The following is a 20,445-nucleotide window of genomic DNA, read 5'->3' on the forward strand; positions in this document are numbered from 1 at the left end:
TCGGGAATATATACACCTATTCCAACCGTATGACTGACAGGTTCCTTATCTGTAAATATAGGTAAATATAGGAATTTTCATTTCTTGCCTATAAGCTGGAAAAGGAGAAACTATTTTAACATAAAATACATATTTCATCTTTAAGAAAACAGCCCTCATGGAATTAAATCATTTTATTTACAGGGAGGAAAAACTCTTTATGCTCTTTAGCATCTGCATCAGTGAAAAAAATAAAATAAAATATGGCTCTGGGTTAATCTCTATGTGAATTTTAAAGTACACATATTACAAATATGACTACAAATAATAATAAAAAAATACAAATAAAAAGTATTTCACCAAACCTGTCACATTTACTGCTCCGAGACACGAAGGTTCGGTATCCAAGTGCAGTTTATTTGAAAGGGTAATCCAAAAACGTAATACAATAAACAGGCAAGAGGTCATAAACACACAGTAAGCAGTCCAGACAATCAAAGGGCACAGGAAAATCCAAGAACAGGCAGAGATCAAAACCATAAACACAGGAACTACAGACATTATGCTCAGAATTGCAGTAGTAACATTAAACAAGACTTTTTGCAATGAATGTTTGAGACAAGCAGGCTTAGGGTGAGGTAATGAGCTAATGGTTAATAAAATTCCGGGTAGTGGGTTATGGGTAATGTAGTCTGAGACGGTGTGTCAATAGTTCAGGGTGGAGTGCCCTCTGTTGGCCAACTAAGGGCACTCCAGCTGGTGATCGTAACAACATCTCTGGATACGCAGTAACAGTGCATCTTTAGAGGTCATTTGACTACAATGTTACAGGGTTGTTTTTGTTTTTTTCTAATTTAATAGAATATTTTTAATTACATATGTTTTAAAAAAAAATACTGAAAAGTTGAATTGGTCACCTGTATTGAATTGTAGGCTTGCATTCTAGATTGTCTTTTGTGGATTGTCCTCCTTTTGTTTTGCTTTATGCTGATGATTATGTTGTCCAACACTTTTCTGTTTTTAATAAAACTATACCTTGCATTTATTGCTGTGTGTTTCAAGACAGTAGCAAATATGTGTAAGGCAGTATTTTGAATTAATAATTTGAATCGAAAAATTTTTGGACATTTTTAAAGTTTTATAAACAAATTAGGCTATTTCACTCGAGTAGGGAATACGTCACGTCATATTGCGAAATACATAGGGCGGGCCTATAGGATACAGTAGGCCTACTTTCATTTTCAGACGTTCTGTCACTTTTCTCCAAACAACTTTTTTCTCGCACTTTCATCAAGTTGTACTTCGGTGAAAACATGGGTATGTACTAATCTATAGGCTAATTCATTTAAGTAGGCGTATGTCACTAAAGAAATGATTTGAGAAAACGTATATGCAAAAACGAAAGTTCACTAACTTTGAACTTTTCTAACACGACTGTTGGACTGTTCTAACACGAGAAAACATTGCGTGCTGACAGCTAAATATATTCAGGATAGTAACAACTCTGAATATAATATTTTGAACCCAGGGCCGCCGGAATAATAACAATAGCATTTTCAAAATAAACAATTGAAAAGCGCTTTTGACAAAAAAAAAAAAAAAAAAAAAAAAAAAAAGTGAATATACATTCAAAACGAAAACTGGAGAAAGACAGGCAGGCGGCCTGACCAATCAAAAGCTCCATATACGGAGCCCCGCCCTAAATGGACATGTGGTCAGGGAAAAACATAATGTGAGGAAAAATAATAAGTCAATGCTTTTGCGTTCTCTCGCAATTTGCTCTAGTAGGCCTATACTATTTATTTATTTTTTGTTGCTGATCAAAGAGGGGTTGTTATGGTAAGCATTTGTTTATGGAAGCTGGGTTGGTTTTCACATTTATTTATTTTTTTTATTTTTTATTTTTTACATATTTTAAAGATAATCTCTATGATTTCACTTTATCCTAAATGCACGGCGCTGGCGTATATAAATATGTAATAAACCAGAACTATGAAATAGGCCTACCACGTAATAAAACTGCATCTGTATGCTTAATATTTGTTGTTTTTGTAGTGGGATGCTGCTGGGTTGGTGTGCCATGGACATGAGAGGTAAGTTCAGAGGTTATTGTCTTTCTTTTTTTGTATAAAAGTTATTATATTAATATTCTACATGCTTTGGAATGGTTGCTATTTTTATATCTTGTGTTGTTGTAATGCAGTATAAGCATAAAACTTAAAGGGATAGTTCACCCAAAATTTAAATTCTGTCATCACTTATTCACAAAGACTTCTTTTTTCTGCATAAAACAAAAGATATTCTGAAGAATTTTGGTAACCAAACAGTGTTATTTTAGTGTCATTCAGATAGTATTATAGGTTTTATTAATATTTTGAATTTAGAAAATCGTGACCAAAAATGTATGTACCTCATGGAAATAAATGTTGTGATGCTTATCCATCAATAGGTGCATGCATACATTTTTGGTCAAAATCTTGTATGACAAGCACCTCCTTCAGCACATCCCAAAGACTTTTAATTTATATAAGGTCTGAACTCAGAGGGGCCAATTCATGTGTGAAAATGATTTTTCATGCTCCCTCACAACCATTCTTTCACAATTTGAGCCTGATGAATCTTGACATTGTCATCCTGGAATATGAACATGATGTGTCTTCTTCCTACATTGTTTAGGAAATGAAAAGCTACACACTCCATCAATTAGTGTTAGAAGAACTATTCCCAAACATACAACATGCTAGAAACAAAAAAAAAATCACTGCAATAATGATCCAATCATAGACTCTTAAGCATTTGCCTAAATTTAAATCCAAGCTGTGGCTTTTTAAACCAATATACTATGTCTTTCAAAATGTATTTTTCTTTAATAGACTAGCATATCCTGATTTCGTCAACACCTGTCAGTTCTACTCTTAAAATGGCAGCAGTCAAAGGGAAAGCTCTGAGAAGAGGGAGCTTTGAACATGATAGACCTAACAGTAAGTTCAAGAACAAATCAGAACATTTGATTAATTACGGTTAATATGATAAATAATGTTTTTTTGTTGTTGTTTTTTTACTTCATCTCACAGTGAGCAGTGAAACACCATTGAGGTTGCTGGTCTTTGGCAGCTCAAGTCGGGATCAGATCTCACTGACACACTCTGTGTTGGGGCCAGACGTCTTCACGGCAGATGATGTCAATATTTCAGCTACCAAGAAAAGTTCAGGGGTTGTGCAGGAGAGAAAAATAACCCTGGTCAACACACCAAATCTTCAAGACAACGACTTGCCGGACAGTGTGCTTCACAAGGAGCTCAGGAAGGCGGTTTGTTTCTCTTCTCCAGGTCCTCATGCTGTAATGATTGTTCTAGACCCTTTTCATTTGACCTCTGACACTCTGAACATACTGAAGCCTGTGGTGCACTACTTTGGAGATCGTGTTTTGAAGCACACATTGATTGTTTTATACCATGAGAGAGATCTGACAACCCTGTCCATAGAGGATGAGGTTAAGAAGAACAAGAGCTTTAGAGAGCTTGCTGAGAAATGTGTCCAGAACTACCTCTGCTTCAATGAAGAAAAAAACCAGAAGGAAGGCAGCCAGACGCAAGCATTGTTTGCCAAGGTCGATGAGATGGTCTTGGAGCATGGCATGTTTTCAAACCTGGAATTTAAGGATGCAGAAAAAAGAATTCAGATAGAGGAGCGTTTCCTCAGAAAATCAAAGGAGAAGGAGATCAGGGAGACGTTGAAGGTGCTGGAGAACAAACATTCAGGGGAGGCACTTCCCAGTGAGGTTATGAAGTATGAAGTAAAGGTACAGTTGGAGTGCAGAGAGAAAGCAGAGCTGGCTGTCGCAGACAAGGTTGGCTTCACGGTCAGAGTTGTTGATTACGCTGTTGCAGTTGGAAAAGGAGCATTTGTAGGTGCACTTCTTGGATTTGCGATAGGACATGACGGTATGGCAGTAGGAGCTGCTATCGGTGCTGCTCTAGGTGGTGTACTTGGAGGTGCAGCTAATGCAGTATGGAGCTACATTTCCAATTCCTTCGCAGATGCCCACAAAGGGACTGCATAGTGCACAGAGTCAGCCTCTGACACTGCTGGATCTTCTACAGACTGTACAGGGCTTTTCACACTGGGCTTAACCCTGGGTTATCGTCATTCTAAACCCCACTTTTAACCCTGGGTACAGGAGCGCTTCACTTGTAATTTATAAGCAGGGTTGGCACTAAGTTGAACCTGGAGTTATGAAACCCTGCTTAGGAGCAGGATTAGAGGGTACTGCCTTACAATGGTTCAGTTCATACCTTAAAAACAGGTCATTTTCTGTATTATTGGGTACGTTTTCCTCCTCTTTAGCTCCTATTATTAGTGGTGTACCCCAGGGCTCCATTCTGGGCCCTCTTCTCTTTAACATATGCGTCCGCTGGGGAATATTATTAGAGGGCACAATGTCTCGTTTAATTTATATGCTGATGATACCCAGTTGTACATACTGTACCGTTGACTGTCTTGATGATGTTAAGAAAGTATTAACAAATAACTTTCTCCAACCTAATGAGGACAAAACAGAAATAATTGTCGTGGGTCCCCCGAGATTGAGAGATGGTCTTATTAATGAGCTTGGCAATCATTACCCCTCAATTTCTTCCCAGGTCAGGAACCTTGGTATCATCCTGGACTCAGAATTATGCTTAAGCAAATTTGGTTAATTCAGTTGTTAAGAGTAGTTTTTATCAATATTTTTTCCAAATTTAAATAATTTTTGTCTTTCCAAGATTTGGAGAAGGTTATTCGTGCTTTTATCACAAGATTATTGTAATTCATTGTACTTCATTGTCATCTCGTGCTTGCTTCCAGATGGTTAAAAATGCAGCTGCAAGGCTGTTGACCAGGGCAAAGAAATAGGACCATGTCATCCCTATTTTAGCATTGCTCCAATGGCTCCTGGTCAATTTTAGGATCCAGTTTAAAATTGTGTTGTTTGTTTTTAAAGCTCTAAATGATCAAGCTCCTTTTTATCTCAAAGATCTTCTTATTCCATTCAGATCATCAAATAGGTTTCTTTTGTATGTCTTTCGATTTTCGAAGCTTTTTCTGTAGCTGCCCGTTGCTTATGGAATCAACTGCCATTGGACCTACCTAGCCTTGCACCTTCTATTATCATTTTTTAAATCTCATCTCTTCTTATGACCAACGCTTAGGATAAAGGAGTCACAACCACAGAAATCAGCTTGCTTAATCATCTTTCGTCTGGGACAGCAGAAAATCGTACAATGTGTAGTGAGCATTAGCCTGGGATTTCCCATACTGCCTTTGCGCAGCGCGATTTTATTCACTCTGCTAGGCAGTCTGGATACCATTGACCAAATTTTCGCCTTAGCGAGGGGACCAATCACAGAACGGGGAGGGAGCAGCAAGACGATGACGACGTTTATGCGACACACCGAAGCAGTTTGTTTATACCTATGGATCAAACATGGCAGCAGGCGCGAAGTTACCTTTTGATGCAGTCTTAGATATTGTTCTAAGTAGTTTAGAACGCAAATAAATCTCTGACCCATCGTCTTCTTCCTCGTCTAATTTCTGTCGCTCTACATACGTCATCTGGTATAATTGAAACGATTGGCTATGAGCTACGTACAGGCGCATTTGATAGACATTCGTAGCACCCAATAAACGGCTCTGGGCATTCGTAAACCACGCCTCAAATACGAGAAAATGAACATGTGGTTCTCAGACCACGTCTCAATGTCAATGAGACGTGGTCTGACGTTAGCCAGGCTAAGTGAGCATTAGAAAGTCACAGAAACAGCGCATTGTATAAACAGTAGTAGTTACATTATTTGAGGATAAAAATGTCAAATGGTGACAGCAAGCGTGTCAATTGAAGTGAAGGAGCGACCCTTTAATTCTTACCTTTTATAGTCTGAACAGATCATTCAGGATAAACTTGACAGTATGCAGTCGGCAGTTTGAAAAATGAGGATATGCGAGTTTTTTGACCAGTCAGTGACACTGACACTACAAATGCAAGTAATAACTTTAACCCAGGGTTTAGGAATGTATAGAGTTTGAAATGTCAGCTTATGAAACCCATGATTAATTGTTAACTGTGGTTAAATTATGAGCAGTGTGAAATGTAAAGCAAGATAACACAGGGCTCCATTTACACTGAGTAGCCTATGACGCAGGGTTAACTATTGCTTTACAAAAGCTTTCCACGTCATCTTGACGTAAGGAAAATATGTTTATAATATGATTTTGAGTCAGTAATCCCGAGTTTTAGTGGTTCACAAATGCTTTAAACTGCAACACAAAACCGGCCCATACCAAAGATAGTTTGACTGTGTTATGATGTTAGGGGAATAGAACGTAACATATAAGTGACAAAAGTTGTCCAACAGGAGATCAGGGCATTGGCATATTTTTATCTATAAGGCCATGCTTGGTCTGTTGCCATCCTACATCAGTAGTTTAATCACATGGAGAAGTGTTGGTTCTTATTCATTGCGATCAAATGATCACTTGCTGCTCTTTGTTCCATTTGCCCGTACAGAACTGGGAAAAGGGGCTTTTGTTTACTCCGCTCCTTCTGCATTGAATTTTTTGCAAAAAGACTTGAAATTATCTGAACTTATTTCCTTAAAAGTCCAGATTGAGAGAACCTGAAATGACCTGCTTAAATTGTAAATGTTTTTAATTATTTGTGTTGTATAACCTTTATAAATGTAATTGATTGTGTTTTTGCTGCCTCTTGGCCAGGACTCCCTTGAAAAAGAAGTTTTTTTAACCTCAATGGGACTTTCCTGGTTAAATAAAGGTTAAAGAATTATTTTTTTTTATTTTTTAAAGACAATAGGTTTTATTTATGAAAAGCTGAAGCCACTAGACTGAATGTATAGACTGAATGTATTGAGCTATTTACAGTATTTATCAAAGACAAAAAAAAAATATATATATATATATATATATATTTTCCTTAAGGTGTAATTTCCAATCCTTCTAACCTGCCTACTAAAAGAAAAATGTAGAAAACAAAGAAATTATTCGGTATACACAACGCCCTAAATAATCTACTCTATCTAGCTAAGGAAAACACAAAAGTACAAGGGGTGGCACACACTCCTTACCTAAAGTGCATAACAGGCACTAACTGTACGTGCACCGTGTATATCGTGCAACCAGGTGTAACTTTCTATTTCAGGTTGGATTTCTAGTTCCCACGATGCTATAATGTTTGACACTAAAGTTTTTGTGGTTACCATTGTGCTGAAGAGTGCTGTGATTAGGTTGTGTCTGACTGTCTGAAGCACTGCATATGAGCAATAACTGTGCTAATATTCCATGACAAGTCATATTTTACTTATTCAGTAAATTTACAGGCTAAATGTTATGTGCTCCATGTTCAATCCTAGCTGTTGAATTTAATTAATTGCCTGGTCCACAACTCAATTACTTGGAACAACCTTTTTCTTTTTGAGTAATTATCTTGATGTTTATGATAAATTAAGTTTATCTAACTCAACATAATTTCATTAAAAACAAAATTGAATCAAACATTTTTTTTAAAGTGTAGGAAAACATTTGAAATTAAAAACTGAGTTCAGAACAGCGAAAAATATTAGAGCTATTTATAAATCGACTGTGTTCAATCAAGTGTGTTCTGATTGGTCTGATATTAATCAGTAAACCAATAAAAGTGTTATGACCCAATAATATTTACTGCTGCGAAATGGGCATATCTAATTGTGACGTGTATAGCCATTATTTTGTAATGGAAATCATGGTTGTTGTCTTTACAATGTGGTAATGTGCATGACTCAGTGTAAAGTCCAAGGCTCCTCCCCTTGCTGAAAACACACCTGTGTACTTTATGATCCAGCTCACTCTGAAACTCACCCTAAGAGACGTGAACAACTCTTTTCATGCGCTGAAGTACAGGTAAGATCCAATGAGATTACTGTAACCTTTGTCTTGTACCTTTAAATGTTAGCTCACAGTGTAAAGAGCAACAGCTACAATACAGATTTATAAATATCCAACTGTGGTAAATATTTAAATGATGTAAATGTATAATTGAGTTCCAGTTTGTACTGTGCAGTTAATTTTTTTAAGTTCAACCAGTTATTAAATGTTTATAGCTACTGAGAATCATGTCTGAAAATCTGTCCTGAAACCTGCTAGATAAATATTTAGACTTGTCCTGATGGCGACAGGGGTTTCTGGTTGAACTTGTTCTTCCCCATACCACACTGTGTTGACTCTGAAGAGAGGCCTGTGAAGATCCACATTACACTGAATGGAATGCCAGACAGACTCATTATATAAGCGCTTGCAAATATTTGCATGGGCACAATAGCTGAAGCTTTGCTCTATAAATGATATATGCAGAAAGTGAAGTTAGGAAGAGGACTGCAGATTGTGTTTTTACCCTGGTATTTTGTGTTAAATGAGTCTGATGCTTTATATTGACAAGAATTTTCTGATCTCTTATCTTAACTAAAGTTTTCGTTCATTAGATCATCACCAGTACTGGGATAAAACAGGCTATACAGATGTCCTATTTGGTCATGTACTTGTAATAATTAGGTACAATGTACTTATTGTGTTGATGTTGTATTGAAAAACACTTGTGCTGCTACTGAGGTGGGATACGGGTCAGGTTATGCACAGGTTTGGTGGTATGGGTATGCGTATTACTGTTTTTTTCTCGTGGCAAAGTATTGTGGGTTAAATGCAATACATTTTTCATATGTATTCTCTCGTTATTTCATCTGACTCCATAAATGAAAAGGTTTTTAATGATATCTGTGCATCATTAAATATAAGCGAAAGTTTGACTAATTCCTTTTAACTCTAATGAAATAATATCAAGGTCAGTTAGAATCATCAAATGTAACAATTTATTATGTCAGGTAAATTTATCATTCCAATTTCATAATCAGTTAAAGATAATCAATACAAAACATAAAATGCTCTGGAATAAAGAGAAGACGAACCCGACATTAGGAAATACTTGAAGCTGAGAGATCGGCCTCTCTGAAGTACAGAAAAGGCCCCGATCCCTTGCTGCTTTCCATTAAATAGCCAGAACCTCATTCACATGGAAACATGCTAACAATGGTAATTTGCATTCAGAGGTTACACCTTTTGGGGGGTAGGAGGAGGACCATTTGCCTATCTTCCTTTGTGTGCTAGTTTCTCTAAACTCTTAAAAACCTTATTACCTTTTGTTTTACTTATTTGGAAATGAGACATTTGTACTCACTCTGAGACATTTTAATTTATACTAAACACAAAACTCAATGATAATCATTCACATTAAACCATATCTATTCTTTTGTGAGTTCTAGGTGTCCCTCACAATGTAGATAAGGTGAGACTTTCGTGCAGGGGAAGTCAAATGTTAATTTCCAGAAAGGTCCTTTGTCTCATAGACCAGTGGTCAGGTCTATCTCTTCAACCAGTTTTTCCAGTCTTACATTACAGATGAATTACTTTTTTTTTTTTTTTTTAAACATGTACACAATAAGTGCATTGTATGATTCATTTAGGCACTTGATTAACCCTTAAATGCATGAATGTTTCGCCAATCATTATTACATATTCTGGTCTTTAGCGACCCGTATCTATAACCAACACGGATGGATATAAAACTCTCCTGATATTAGAGTAACATTTACAGAAGAATAAAATAAAGCATATTTTTTTAACTTTTGGATCTTTGAAGGGTTCAGTTTGAGCAGATGTTTTATACCATCATCACTGTCCTCGTCAGAGCTCATTTCCCAATACATTCAACATCTGGCTCATATTCACGATCTCAAACATATTCTCAGAACTATCATTTTCAACATCTTCAAAATCAATATTTTGATCGCTGACAGCTTCTTCACCAGATCCACCATCAAGTGACAGTGACACTAATATTTGATCGAGTTCAGTACTTGCTCTGCAGTAAATCAATAAGCCAATTCAAGTTTTGCTGATTATTCTTTTGTTTTCTGCCTGCGTTGACAATGAGTGAAACGTCACTCCATCATTTTGTATCAGACATGAATGTGAATAGCACTTAATCAGGCATCAAAAATTCAATTATTGTTGTGCAGAAAAAATATATACTCACACTATTACACAACTCGGGTCCTCAACGACCCTATACAATTTTTTACACAAAATAAATGGGAAAACAGGGATTCTATTATAATTGTTTTCTTGTCATGTTGTTTATAATAAATTGATTGAGGAATACTAAGAAGGTTGATGTCTAACTAAAAAAATGAATGAGGTGGAGGGTAGTTAATGACATCCCGGGTCACTAAAGACCTGTGGTATGTGTTTAAGGGTTAAAAGTGGTTAAAACTATTTTTATAATTAAATGTAATTTGCCATATAGTACTTTCAGTTGTCTGCCGTTGTGATCTTTCAGGGATGGAATCTAGCATGAGTCTCCTGTCCGAGAAGCACTTCCTGTGCTCTCTGTGCGAGGACATGTTCAGCAGCCCAGTGACAACACCCTGCGGCCACAGCTTCTGTAAAATGTGTCTGCGCACGTACTGGAGCCGCAGCGGGACAGAAGAGTGTCCGCTCTGTAGGAGGGCCTTTGGCTCCAGACCACGAATCAGTGTGAACCGCATACTGGCAGACGTCACCGAAAACTACAGGAAGACACGTATGGCTGCTAAATCAAAGTTTTTTAGTATGGATGAACTTCAAGATGAACCTGTGAGTGCATCATTTTTAAAAAATTGAATCATTTTAAACGATACAGCATTCCTGAAAACAACTTACTTCTGTGGTTTTGTTCTTCACTCGTGTACTGCAAACAGAAGAATGCAGGAGAGGTGGATCAAATGATTCAGGAAAGAGTTCAAAAGATTGAGAAACTTCAGAATTCCTTAAAGTACCTAAAGGTACGCGACCAATCACGACACAGCGTTTAAAAACATTATAACAATAAATGAAGGGCAACTGTTTTATATTTGGTTGAAATATTAGTTTAAACTTGCTTGCTAATCAAAATTATTGACCCAGATTTATTACAATTATTTCTAAAAGAAAACCTGTTCTTTCTCTAAACAGAGCTCATGTCTCCGAGAGGTTCAGGAAAGTCAGAGGGTGTTTTCTTCTCTGTTGAGCGCCTTAGAGAACGGCCATAAACTGGTAGTGGCAGCAGTGGAGCAGAAACAAAGAGAGGCGGAGAAAAGGGTTGAAAGACTTGTAAAAGACCTGGAGAAAGAAATAATTGAACTGGACAAAGGACACACCAACTTAGAGCTCTTGAATGACAAGGAGCGTCTTAAAAAGGTAGTCACATTTCTTGTTTTGTTTGCTAGCACTATTCTTTTTATTCTTTTTGCTCTGTGTTACTTTGTCTAGTCTTTGTTATGTTATGTCATTATGTTAATAGCAAAGGAATATGAATGGAATAAAATGCATGACTCATAGTACATGTACTAACATAATTAAGAAACCATCAAAGCAATTGCTCGCACATAGTTACTGCTTTAATATAAAGCAACTTGCAGTAGTCTAATAGTCTCTTGGCCCTTCCTTGATCTAACCATAGGCTCTACTCTTCAGATAAGACGACAACATAACAGAAACCCCTAAAAGATCCCAACAAAACATTAAACACTAACAGATCTCCTCCTAAAACACACAAAAAAGTGTGGTTTAGTTTTTTTTTTTGTGCCTGTGTTCCCGATCCTTATTAGTTTCCATGGTTTCTGATTTTCTGAATTATTTTTTAGAGTGTTGATATATGAACCTTGAACTTTCATTTTATGGAAAAGAGCATGTGTGAAATTCATCAAAAGTTTTCCTTATTGTTACATGGAGAAAAAAAATATTGGTTTGGAACAACATGAGGCCAATTTTCATTTTGGGTGAAATATTCCTTTTAACGTGTATTGCATAGTAAAGAATAATCGATCTATTTTCATCTATAGAGCTTCAGTCATATACCGCGAGCAATGAGAGACTGGTCTAAAGTCACACTGGAGACTGATCCGTGTGTTGGCGTCACCAGTCAGGCTGTGGTTGACTTCATGGACACGGTCAAGGTGGAAGCTAAAAGACTTTCTAAAGCTGGTATGATTGAAATAACACTGTGCTTTTGCCTGTTAGTACTAAACATATCTCTCACAACTTCTTCCATTAATCAAGCTTATGTTTTGGGGGTTTTTTTGCAGTTAGAAATTTTAAACTTCCATGGTTTGAGGTCAAAAGCTGTACAATTTCAACTTTTGCTTCTTAAAATGGCCGATAACTATAGAAGCCTGTTTCTGCAACGGAATAGAAAGATTTTATATCTCACAATTCAGACCTTTTTTTTTCAGAATCGTGAGTTATAAACTAATAGCGGGAAATAAAGTCAGAATTGAGAGATATAAACTCGCAATTGTGAGTTTCTATAAAGACCGAACTGTTAAAGATAACTTGCTAAACGGTGACCTTTGGGTGCATCTTAAATGTAAGAATGTAATACTTTTAGCAAGCTAGCATAATTTTTTATGCCATTTATGTTTCATGTGCAACTTGTTTCTTTTCAGAACTGAAGAGGCTGCAGAAGTACTCAGGTGTGTTTTCATTGATGTTTCAATAGAATTCGTTTTCTGTCATTACGAGTTTCTCTAGAAAGCCAATCGTCTGTCTTCCTTTTCAGTTGATGTTAATCTGAATCCCCGGACAGCTCACGCTTACCTCTACGTCTCTGAGGACAGAAAGGAGGTTAGACACGCCAATAAGCGACAAGAAGTCCCAGAGAACCCCAAGAGGTTTGACCGGGTGGCCAATGTAATGTCCAAGGAAGCCTTCAGCTATGGAAGACACCTTTGGGAAGTGGAGGTCGGAGACAAGACTGACTGGGATTTGGGTGTAGCCAGACAATCTGTCAACAGAAAGGGAAAATTCACAATATGTCCAGCCAATGGCTTCTGGACACTTAGCTTAAAGAATGGCACCCAGTATGTTGCTAACACAATCCCACCAACTTCCTTTAGCCTCAGTCAAAAGCCCAAAAGAGTGTCTATTTACCTAGACTATGAGGGGGGACGCGTATCTTTCTATTGTTTGGATACCGGGACTCATATCTACACTTTCAAAGATACTTTCACAGATAAGCTCCACCCCATCTTCAGCCCGGGACGACCCCATGGGGAAAAGAACACTGCTCCCCTTATCATCAGCAGCAGCTGTTGCAGCATCTGAAACAATATGCCAGCCACTTCCTTTACCACTGCCGTTATAGGGTGCAATTATTATAATTATCATCACACATATTCCTTTTTTATTTATTACTGGTGCTTCTTAAAACCTTATTTTAATTACAGACATGAAGGATACCTCAAACTGTCCAAGTTTTTCATGAGAGGTGGATATTTTTTTCTAGGTGATCAAATTCACGCTTGACCTGCTGGACAATATAACAAGCAAAAAAAAAAAAAAAATCCCATTGACTTGCATTAAAGGAGGGACTGAAGCCTGAATTTATTGACTGGAATATCACTAAGATCTGGGGTCCGACCATTTTGACTTGGGCTAATAAGTGCCTACCTTGTATACACTAGCAAAAAAATAAGTGCTCTTAATATTACTGAACGTGCACTTGTATTGAACCTAAAATAAAGTATATTTTTAAAAACTACTTTGCAGGTAATATAATATTAACAAAATAAAAGGCCACAGTAAGTATGAGCAGACTGTTTGTTAACAGACTTTTAAAAATGTTTTACTTGCCCTGCAACACCGTAGCACGCTTTGTCCGGGCAAGTCCAACTGAGATCCTCTCTGTAAAATGTTTTTAAAAAAAAGTTATTATTACAATTTATATAAGTTACAATAATCAACAGAAGATGATGCATTTCTTTAAATGAACAAAATGGTTTGATCCAAACTTTTGAAAACATAAAAGTTTATATTATCCAAAACGTGCAATAGCTACAATTGTACATTCTTATTTATTTATTCCTTAAATGTTATTTATAACTTTACACATATCCCATTGTCACATAGACATGAAACTTTGTAAGACGTTAACATACTTGTACTCGCTCTGTGAACTTTTATGAAAGGGAAACGAATGAAAGGTAGTAAGAAACGATGGAGTTCGCTTCAAGGAACAAGAAGGCGAAGGATGAAAAAGAGGACTAGATGGACGGGTTGGGGATCGAGGAGCGCGAGGGCGAGAGAACAGCGAGTCATTGTGCTGGTACACCAGGCACTGGGAGACACACTCAAGACACATTAACGCATTCACACGCTGACACGAACGCGCACATAAGCGCATGCTTCTGCCCACCGCAACACAGACCCGAGCTGGCATCCCAGAGGGCAGCACTTCACTCTCAAACATACAACCCAAGTGACAATAACCCAAGCTGAGCCTCTCCTGAGGTCTAAATCTGTAGGTTTCACCTCCATCGCAGGTTTATGGCATTTCAGGTCAAGCTCTGTTTCCAGATCGAAGGAACCCAACACAAGAAGATAGAGGATTAGCAGATGAGTGGCTGTGGAAGGAGTTAAACTTCAGGGACGTTATTGTCGTCAATCAGGTAACAACAATTTCAATCATTTATCATGGAAATCAGAAGTTAATGGTTCAGTAAATAACTTGAAATGTTAATATCTTAAACAGCATTTGAGTGTTTTTGTGAGGTTTATCATTGCGACTAAGTGCTTATGCAGCACGGCATTCAGATTGGACATAAACAGACTCAAGTCTGCTTGGCCCACTCTGAACGTTTCAAAGAAAGCTTCTTGTGTCCAGAGGCTCCTCATGTTTTTCTGAGATAATCCACTCACCCCACCAGGCGTAGCTCTACACCCACCACAGTGTGAAAAGGACCCATTCTCTCCGATCTATAGTGAATCCAGTAATGCTCACTGTACATAACAGTCCCTAAATATTTATGTCTAAAACCACATGAATATTTAAAGGAATGTTCTGGGTTACAAGTTAAGATGCATAACAGCATTTGTGGCATGATAACAATTTCCTCTGAAAATGATTTTGTTTTGTTTTAAAAAAAGCAGTCGAAATTCATAGCACCAGGTAGTAAACAATAAAATAAACACCATTTTAAAGGTATTGCCACAAGTTACACTACACAGTTTTGGCTCTGATTTTCCACTCGCCAACAGTTTGCTGTGTGTATTTTCAAAAACACACAATCTGAGAGATTCCCAGATGTCTGAGAGGCATTTAGCAGGTTAAATATCTAGATATGCCTGCTATTCAGCTCCTGCAGAGTGAAATGTGTTTTGACAGTTGAAGACATCAGTGATGACAGACAGTTGTGTGGTGTGAAAAGAACAGCAATCTTTGAAAGTTAGATAGTGTGTTTGCAGCAACAGACATTACGCTTGTTAGCATGTGACTAGTTTGATATAATCACGTCATAACGTCATAACCACGTAACACCACTAAACCTGACGAACGACACACACATTTAATACAAGAAAGGCAGCTGTCTACCTGGAATCATACTACAGGAACAGTATCCAAAAGTTCATTCACCTATAAAGTAGTTCCACTTCAAGGTCGATTTAGACAGCTTGCATAATGAACATGTTTACTGAGTAATACATAAGTATATTAGCAAAAACATGAGCACATTTCTGATGGAATGTATGTTTACTTATACATATCACTATAACAGAAAGATTTGCTTGTTTTAAATCAAATTGAGAGACAATTTGAAATGATCTTCTGTTGTAATTGACATTACTCTCTCAGAAAGTAAATTGTACCTAGTAGTAAATTGTACACTAGTACCCTCAAAGGGACATCTTTGTACCTCATTTACCCCTAAACAGAACATGCCACTACTCTAGAGTACTTATATGCACCTTTTAGGGGTTGATAGTGTACAAAGTCCCTTTGAGGTACAGTGTCAAGCGATCACACCTGAACCAGATAATCAAGATCTTCTAGATCAAGTGTGTGTATCTGCAGGTTGGAGTAAAGGGTGTGCCGAAAGATCTTTGCAATTGGTCTCGAAAGCTGCCTGTTAGGGAGTAGGGTTAGGGGTTAGTTTCTTATTGTAGCATTGTGTACCTTTTTGGCACGCCTCTACCTTTTGACAAGCCCATTACTCCAATCTGCAGCTATCCCAGTCTCTTCCAGATTACTAGAAACTTTCAGGCTGGTGTGTTTTGGCAGGTTGGAACTAAATTTAGCAGGACATTGTCCCCCCAGTAGCAGGGTTGGACACCCCCCGGTTTAACTTGAGCCCACACTCTCTCTTCAAGAAAGGGGTTTCCAGTCCTGCTCTGTGAGGGCAACTTTTCTGAATTTTAGCTTCAACACACCTGTCTGGAAGTTTCTAGTCATCCCAAAGACCTTGATTGTCTGTTTCTGGTGTGCTTGATTGGGGATAGAGCTAAACTCCGCTGTAAACACCCTCCAGGAGCAGGAATGGGCATGCCTGCTTTAAGACCATGAATGTTTAGAAATAATTTTGAAGAATCCATGTCAAGACTGCAACTTATATCAGCATGTGTTCTCAGAGTTTGGCTCCTGTAAACAGTAACTTACTGTAACTTATACCCTTTCCTCTGTTCCAATCTTTAGGTCCACTTGCCAGTCTACTACGCTGTTTCTTTATTGGAACTCACTTACGAAGAAAGGGAAAGGACTTTGTCTTCGCGCTTCTCGCTGACCTTGAAGTGTATCGAAGGTTTCTGTCTGTGCCATCCATTGGACTCTTCCAAGTGATCATTCTTGGAAAAGATTCATCATGGCAAACACCGGCATGCAGCTGCTCGGCCTGGTCCTGTCCATCATCGGCTGGGTTGCCGGGTTCTTGGTGTGCACCCTTCCCATGTGGAGGGTCACTGCCTTTATCGGGAACAACATTGTAACGGCGCAGATCACATGCGAGGGCCTGTGGATGAATTGCATCTGGCAGAGCACAGGGGAGATTCAATGCAAGGTGTATGACAGCCTGCTGGCTCTTCCGAGTGACATGAAGGCCGCCCGGGGTCTTACGGTTCTCGCTTTGCTCATCTGCTCCCTGTCGCTCACGCTGGGTGTTCTGGGTATCAAGTGCACCCAGTGCGTCGGCCTCCCAAGCCTCAAGGCTCGTTTGGCCCGCGTGTCGGGCATGCTCTTTGTCATCGCAGGGTTCCTCATCCTCGTGCCCGTCAGCTGGACGGCCCATTCCATCATTAAGGATTTCTATGACCCCTATGTGGCGGCCCCTCACAAACGTGAGCTCGGCCCCGCACTCTACCTGGGCTGGGGGGGTTCGGCTTTGCTGTTGATTGGTGGATCGCTCCTCTACGCAGGGTCCAATCCCCCCGGGATTCCCTCCTCTCCTACGTTTAGCAGCGGCGACAGCAGCCCACGCCGAGCGGGTGGAGCTGGCCAGGTCAAGGGTTATGTTTAATGACCAGCATCGACACGCCGGCCCCCGAAAGCCTTCTCTGCTAGAGTTTCCCATTGTGATAGATTCAAGTTAATTCTCATCTATTTTTTATCATTCAGAATATTTCTGTAGTATGATGGAGGTAGTGAATAGAAATGTGAAATGAAGTTTCCTTGCCACCTCTAATGTCCACTTATAAGTCTGTCTTTTTCTGTATTTGTCTGTTATGTTATTCAATAATAAAACTTTAAATCCTTTATAATGTCTTCTCTGAATTATTTGGATGTCCGTCTGTTCAAAAAGATGCTGACAATTCCACTTAGTATCTGACATTTTGTGCAGCGCAGACACGTTTACTCATGTTAGGTACAATAAGATGGATAGTTCACACAAAAATAGAAATTATCTCATTACTCACTCTGATGTCATTCCAAACCCATGTGACTTTCTTTCAGCTTTAAAACACAAATTAATTAAACATTTCTGTCTCTCTATTGAAAGCTCAACCGTGTTTGCTTGACGAACGAGAACAAACCTTAGTGGATCTCACACATCAAGCAAGTACGTTTGAGATTGTATGTATGCTTTGATCAATATTAATATGTAAATAAAAGCCTATTAAATCTGTGCATCATATAAAGCGTTCTTGCCTCTTCAGGAGACTTGTATTAAACCGCTTGATTCATATGAATAACTCATGTGATGTCTTTAAGAACTTTATAAGGAATGGAATTTCAATGGAGAAACAGAAATCTCTCCGGTTTCATTAAAATATCGGTAACGCTTCCTTTTATAGTACAGTGCTTACGTGTACTTACAGTGTACTTACCTAGAAAGTACTGGCTAATATAAGGTAAGTACATGGGTTAGGGGTAGGTTTAGGGGTAGGTTCAGGGTTAGTGCCTAGTTATTACCCAGTAATTGTAATTACTACAATAAAGTACCTAGTATGTCCATGGGTAACAGGACTGTAAAAGGAAGCATTACCAAAATATCTTAATTATGTGTTTTCAAGATGAACAAAAACTTATGAGTTTGGAATGACATGAGGGTGAGTAAATGATGACAGAATTTTTATTTTTGGGTGAACTATCCCTTTAAGGTGTTAATATCATTTAATGGAATACCATACATAAAATCTTAGAGGTGTCACTTTAAATTGTTGTTCTTAAAAGAAAATTCACATAACATTTTTTAAAAATTGTTCCAACCTTGTGTGATTTTCTTTCTTCACAAAATAGATATTCTGAAATAGATATTTTTGTCCAAACAACATTGGAGTGGACTATAAAAATTATATCAATATGGTGTAGAATATCTCGGTTAACTGATAGGATGTTCATAATTTAATGATAGCAAATCAGATGTACCAAAATAGTTCAATTTAAATAAACTCTTATTTTACAAGGTATTGTAGGTGGGAATTTTTTTAAAAACTTTTTGCCAAATTTGTTTAAACTTTCTATATATATCAATGCATAATTAAAATGTAAGTACTCTGGAAAAGAGAGTATAAAAATCGAGTGTCTGTAGTCCTCTCAGGGCTGTAATAAACACAGCTACTTATCTCCATTCACTTCCACCCCCTCCATTCTGGGCTCCTTCCAAAACCACGCCCCCAAAACACATGAACGCGCGATGCCGACAGCTCACAGCTGGAGGACGCGCTTACCAGCGCCCAGCGGAGAGGAGCAGTGCATGTAGTGACCTCATGTCAGACTCACATGTAATAAAATACCTAACTTTATCATTATGAATATAAACAACTAACATGGCTGTTAGTACTCACTATCAAGCTAGCATATCGATACATACTGGTAAAGTTTAAAATATATTGAGTTTGATTCGTTAACGAGCTAGTAACATAAAGCAAAGCTAAAAACAGGTTGCATTGATACACGTTTTCCCATTACAATCAGTTACACTGTGATGAAGGTGAATTTCGTGTAAGATTCATAACATATATGCCGTGTTTTGCATGTAATTTTGTCCAGGGGCGGACTTAACCATTAGGCGAAGGTCGGCAATTGCCTCGGGCCCCGAGCTAGCTAGGGGCCCCCAAAATGCCCCATTAAATTATACTTAAGTTTTTTTTTATTTTTTACTTTTCGCAAATTATATATTTCTAAAAAACAATTGCGACAAAAGGCATCAAATCATTAGTGTCGCAGACAGGAGCGCGTTGTGAGTGAGGGCGCGCGTGCAGCCTCCGTGTTGCCAGATCCACCTAATGGAAAGGTTGCAGTAGTCTTCTGGACTTGTTTTTTTCTGATTTAATGTGACACTTTAGGAAATTATTAAAGTGGAAAGTTGCATGTTAGGGTTAGTGATATATTAATCTTATTTCCAAAACAAAAGCTTTGAACTTATTTCGGATTATTATTATTTTGTTTTCTTGTTTTTCGTAGCAATATCTGGCAACATTTTACTGTCGGCATTAATAAAAAAAAAAGCTTATAGACAAACTGTAATTGCATAAAGCTATTGCAATTCGGTAAGATTCGGTAAGACAAACGCAATGATCATCGTGATTATCTGTAAGAAATGTATAACACTATCAAAAACTATAGCATAATACAGATCTGTATGAATGAAATTTGCCAAATAACTTAGGCCTACTGGCCAGCAGGAAGACGGCTCATATTGTTTAGTTAACCTTTCACAAAGTCAGCATAAAAACATTAATTAAAGCAGTGTTTCTCAACTAGCAATCTATTCAGTCAGCATTTGTGTTTGATGATCTCTGTGAATTACAGAAATATAAGACTTGCTAGACCTACTTTTTTTCTATATTTCTTTGCACAAAACTCTCCAGAAAGTGCCATGTTTATTTAAAAAAAAAAATTCTGAATTTTTTTTTTCCTTCTCTTTTAAAGATTGGATGGGGGGCCCCAAACTACCTTCACCTTGGGCCCCCAATTTGCTAAATCCGCCACTGATTGTGTCTCTTACTAGTCTCTTACCCTCCTGGAGTCAAACGAGTGCGCGCATGTGGGCAGCGCATGTAGCAGCGGGGGTGTTGCCATCGTTGCGAGAGAGTGACAGTCGCCTAAGCCAATCCATTGTTTCGTCCCGGAAGGAAATAATGAGCTGTGTTTAGTGC

General features: G+C 38.1%; 3 protein-coding genes across 6 annotated transcripts; all 3 read left to right on the forward strand.

The window, feature by feature from the left end:
- The first annotated feature begins 1,234 nt into the window (after positions 1 to 1,234).
- On the forward strand, positions 1,235 to 5,043 carry si:dkey-120c6.5 (GTPase IMAP family member 7). Of its 4 annotated transcripts, XR_008807184.1 has the most exons (5): positions 1,235 to 1,296; positions 2,035 to 2,072; positions 2,853 to 2,960; positions 3,054 to 4,795; positions 4,851 to 5,043. XR_008807184.1 is itself a non-coding variant. In XM_056251889.1 (4 exons), exons 3-4 carry the CDS (start codon positions 2,900 to 2,902, stop codon positions 4,040 to 4,042), a joined length of 1,050 nt encoding a protein of 349 aa, XP_056107864.1. In that variant the 5' UTR covers positions 1,235 to 1,296; positions 2,035 to 2,072; positions 2,853 to 2,899; the 3' UTR covers positions 4,043 to 5,043. The 4 variants fall into 4 exon arrangements, 1 of the variants encoding a protein (XP_056107864.1); XR_008807185.1 differs by lacking the exon at positions 2,035 to 2,072; XM_056251889.1 differs by having other exon boundaries at positions 3,054 to 5,043.
- A 2,749-nt stretch (positions 5,044 to 7,792) lies between these two features.
- On the forward strand, positions 7,793 to 13,664 carry btr02 (bloodthirsty-related gene family, member 2). The gene is made up of 7 exons (XM_056252052.1): positions 7,793 to 7,911; positions 10,400 to 10,695; positions 10,800 to 10,883; positions 11,053 to 11,277; positions 11,922 to 12,063; positions 12,525 to 12,551; positions 12,638 to 13,664. Exons 2-7 carry the CDS (start codon positions 10,402 to 10,404, stop codon positions 13,180 to 13,182), a joined length of 1,317 nt encoding a protein of 438 aa, XP_056108027.1. The 5' UTR covers positions 7,793 to 7,911; positions 10,400 to 10,401; the 3' UTR covers positions 13,183 to 13,664.
- A 250-nt stretch (positions 13,665 to 13,914) lies between these two features.
- cldnk (claudin k) lies at positions 13,915 to 17,604 on the forward strand. The gene is made up of 2 exons (XM_056252063.1): positions 13,915 to 14,525; positions 16,547 to 17,604. The coding sequence occupies exon 2, from the start codon at positions 16,713 to 16,715 to the stop codon at positions 17,361 to 17,363; it is 651 nt and encodes a 216-aa protein (XP_056108038.1). The 5' UTR covers positions 13,915 to 14,525; positions 16,547 to 16,712; the 3' UTR covers positions 17,364 to 17,604.
- The last annotated feature ends 2,841 nt before the right edge of the window (positions 17,605 to 20,445 follow it).

This window comes from Rhinichthys klamathensis, unplaced genomic scaffold, assembly GCF_029890125.1.
Source record: "Rhinichthys klamathensis goyatoka isolate OS25496 unplaced genomic scaffold, OSU_Roscu_1.1 h1tg000004l_1, whole genome shotgun sequence".
Taxonomy (NCBI): Eukaryota; Metazoa; Chordata; class Actinopteri; order Cypriniformes; family Leuciscidae; genus Rhinichthys; species Rhinichthys klamathensis.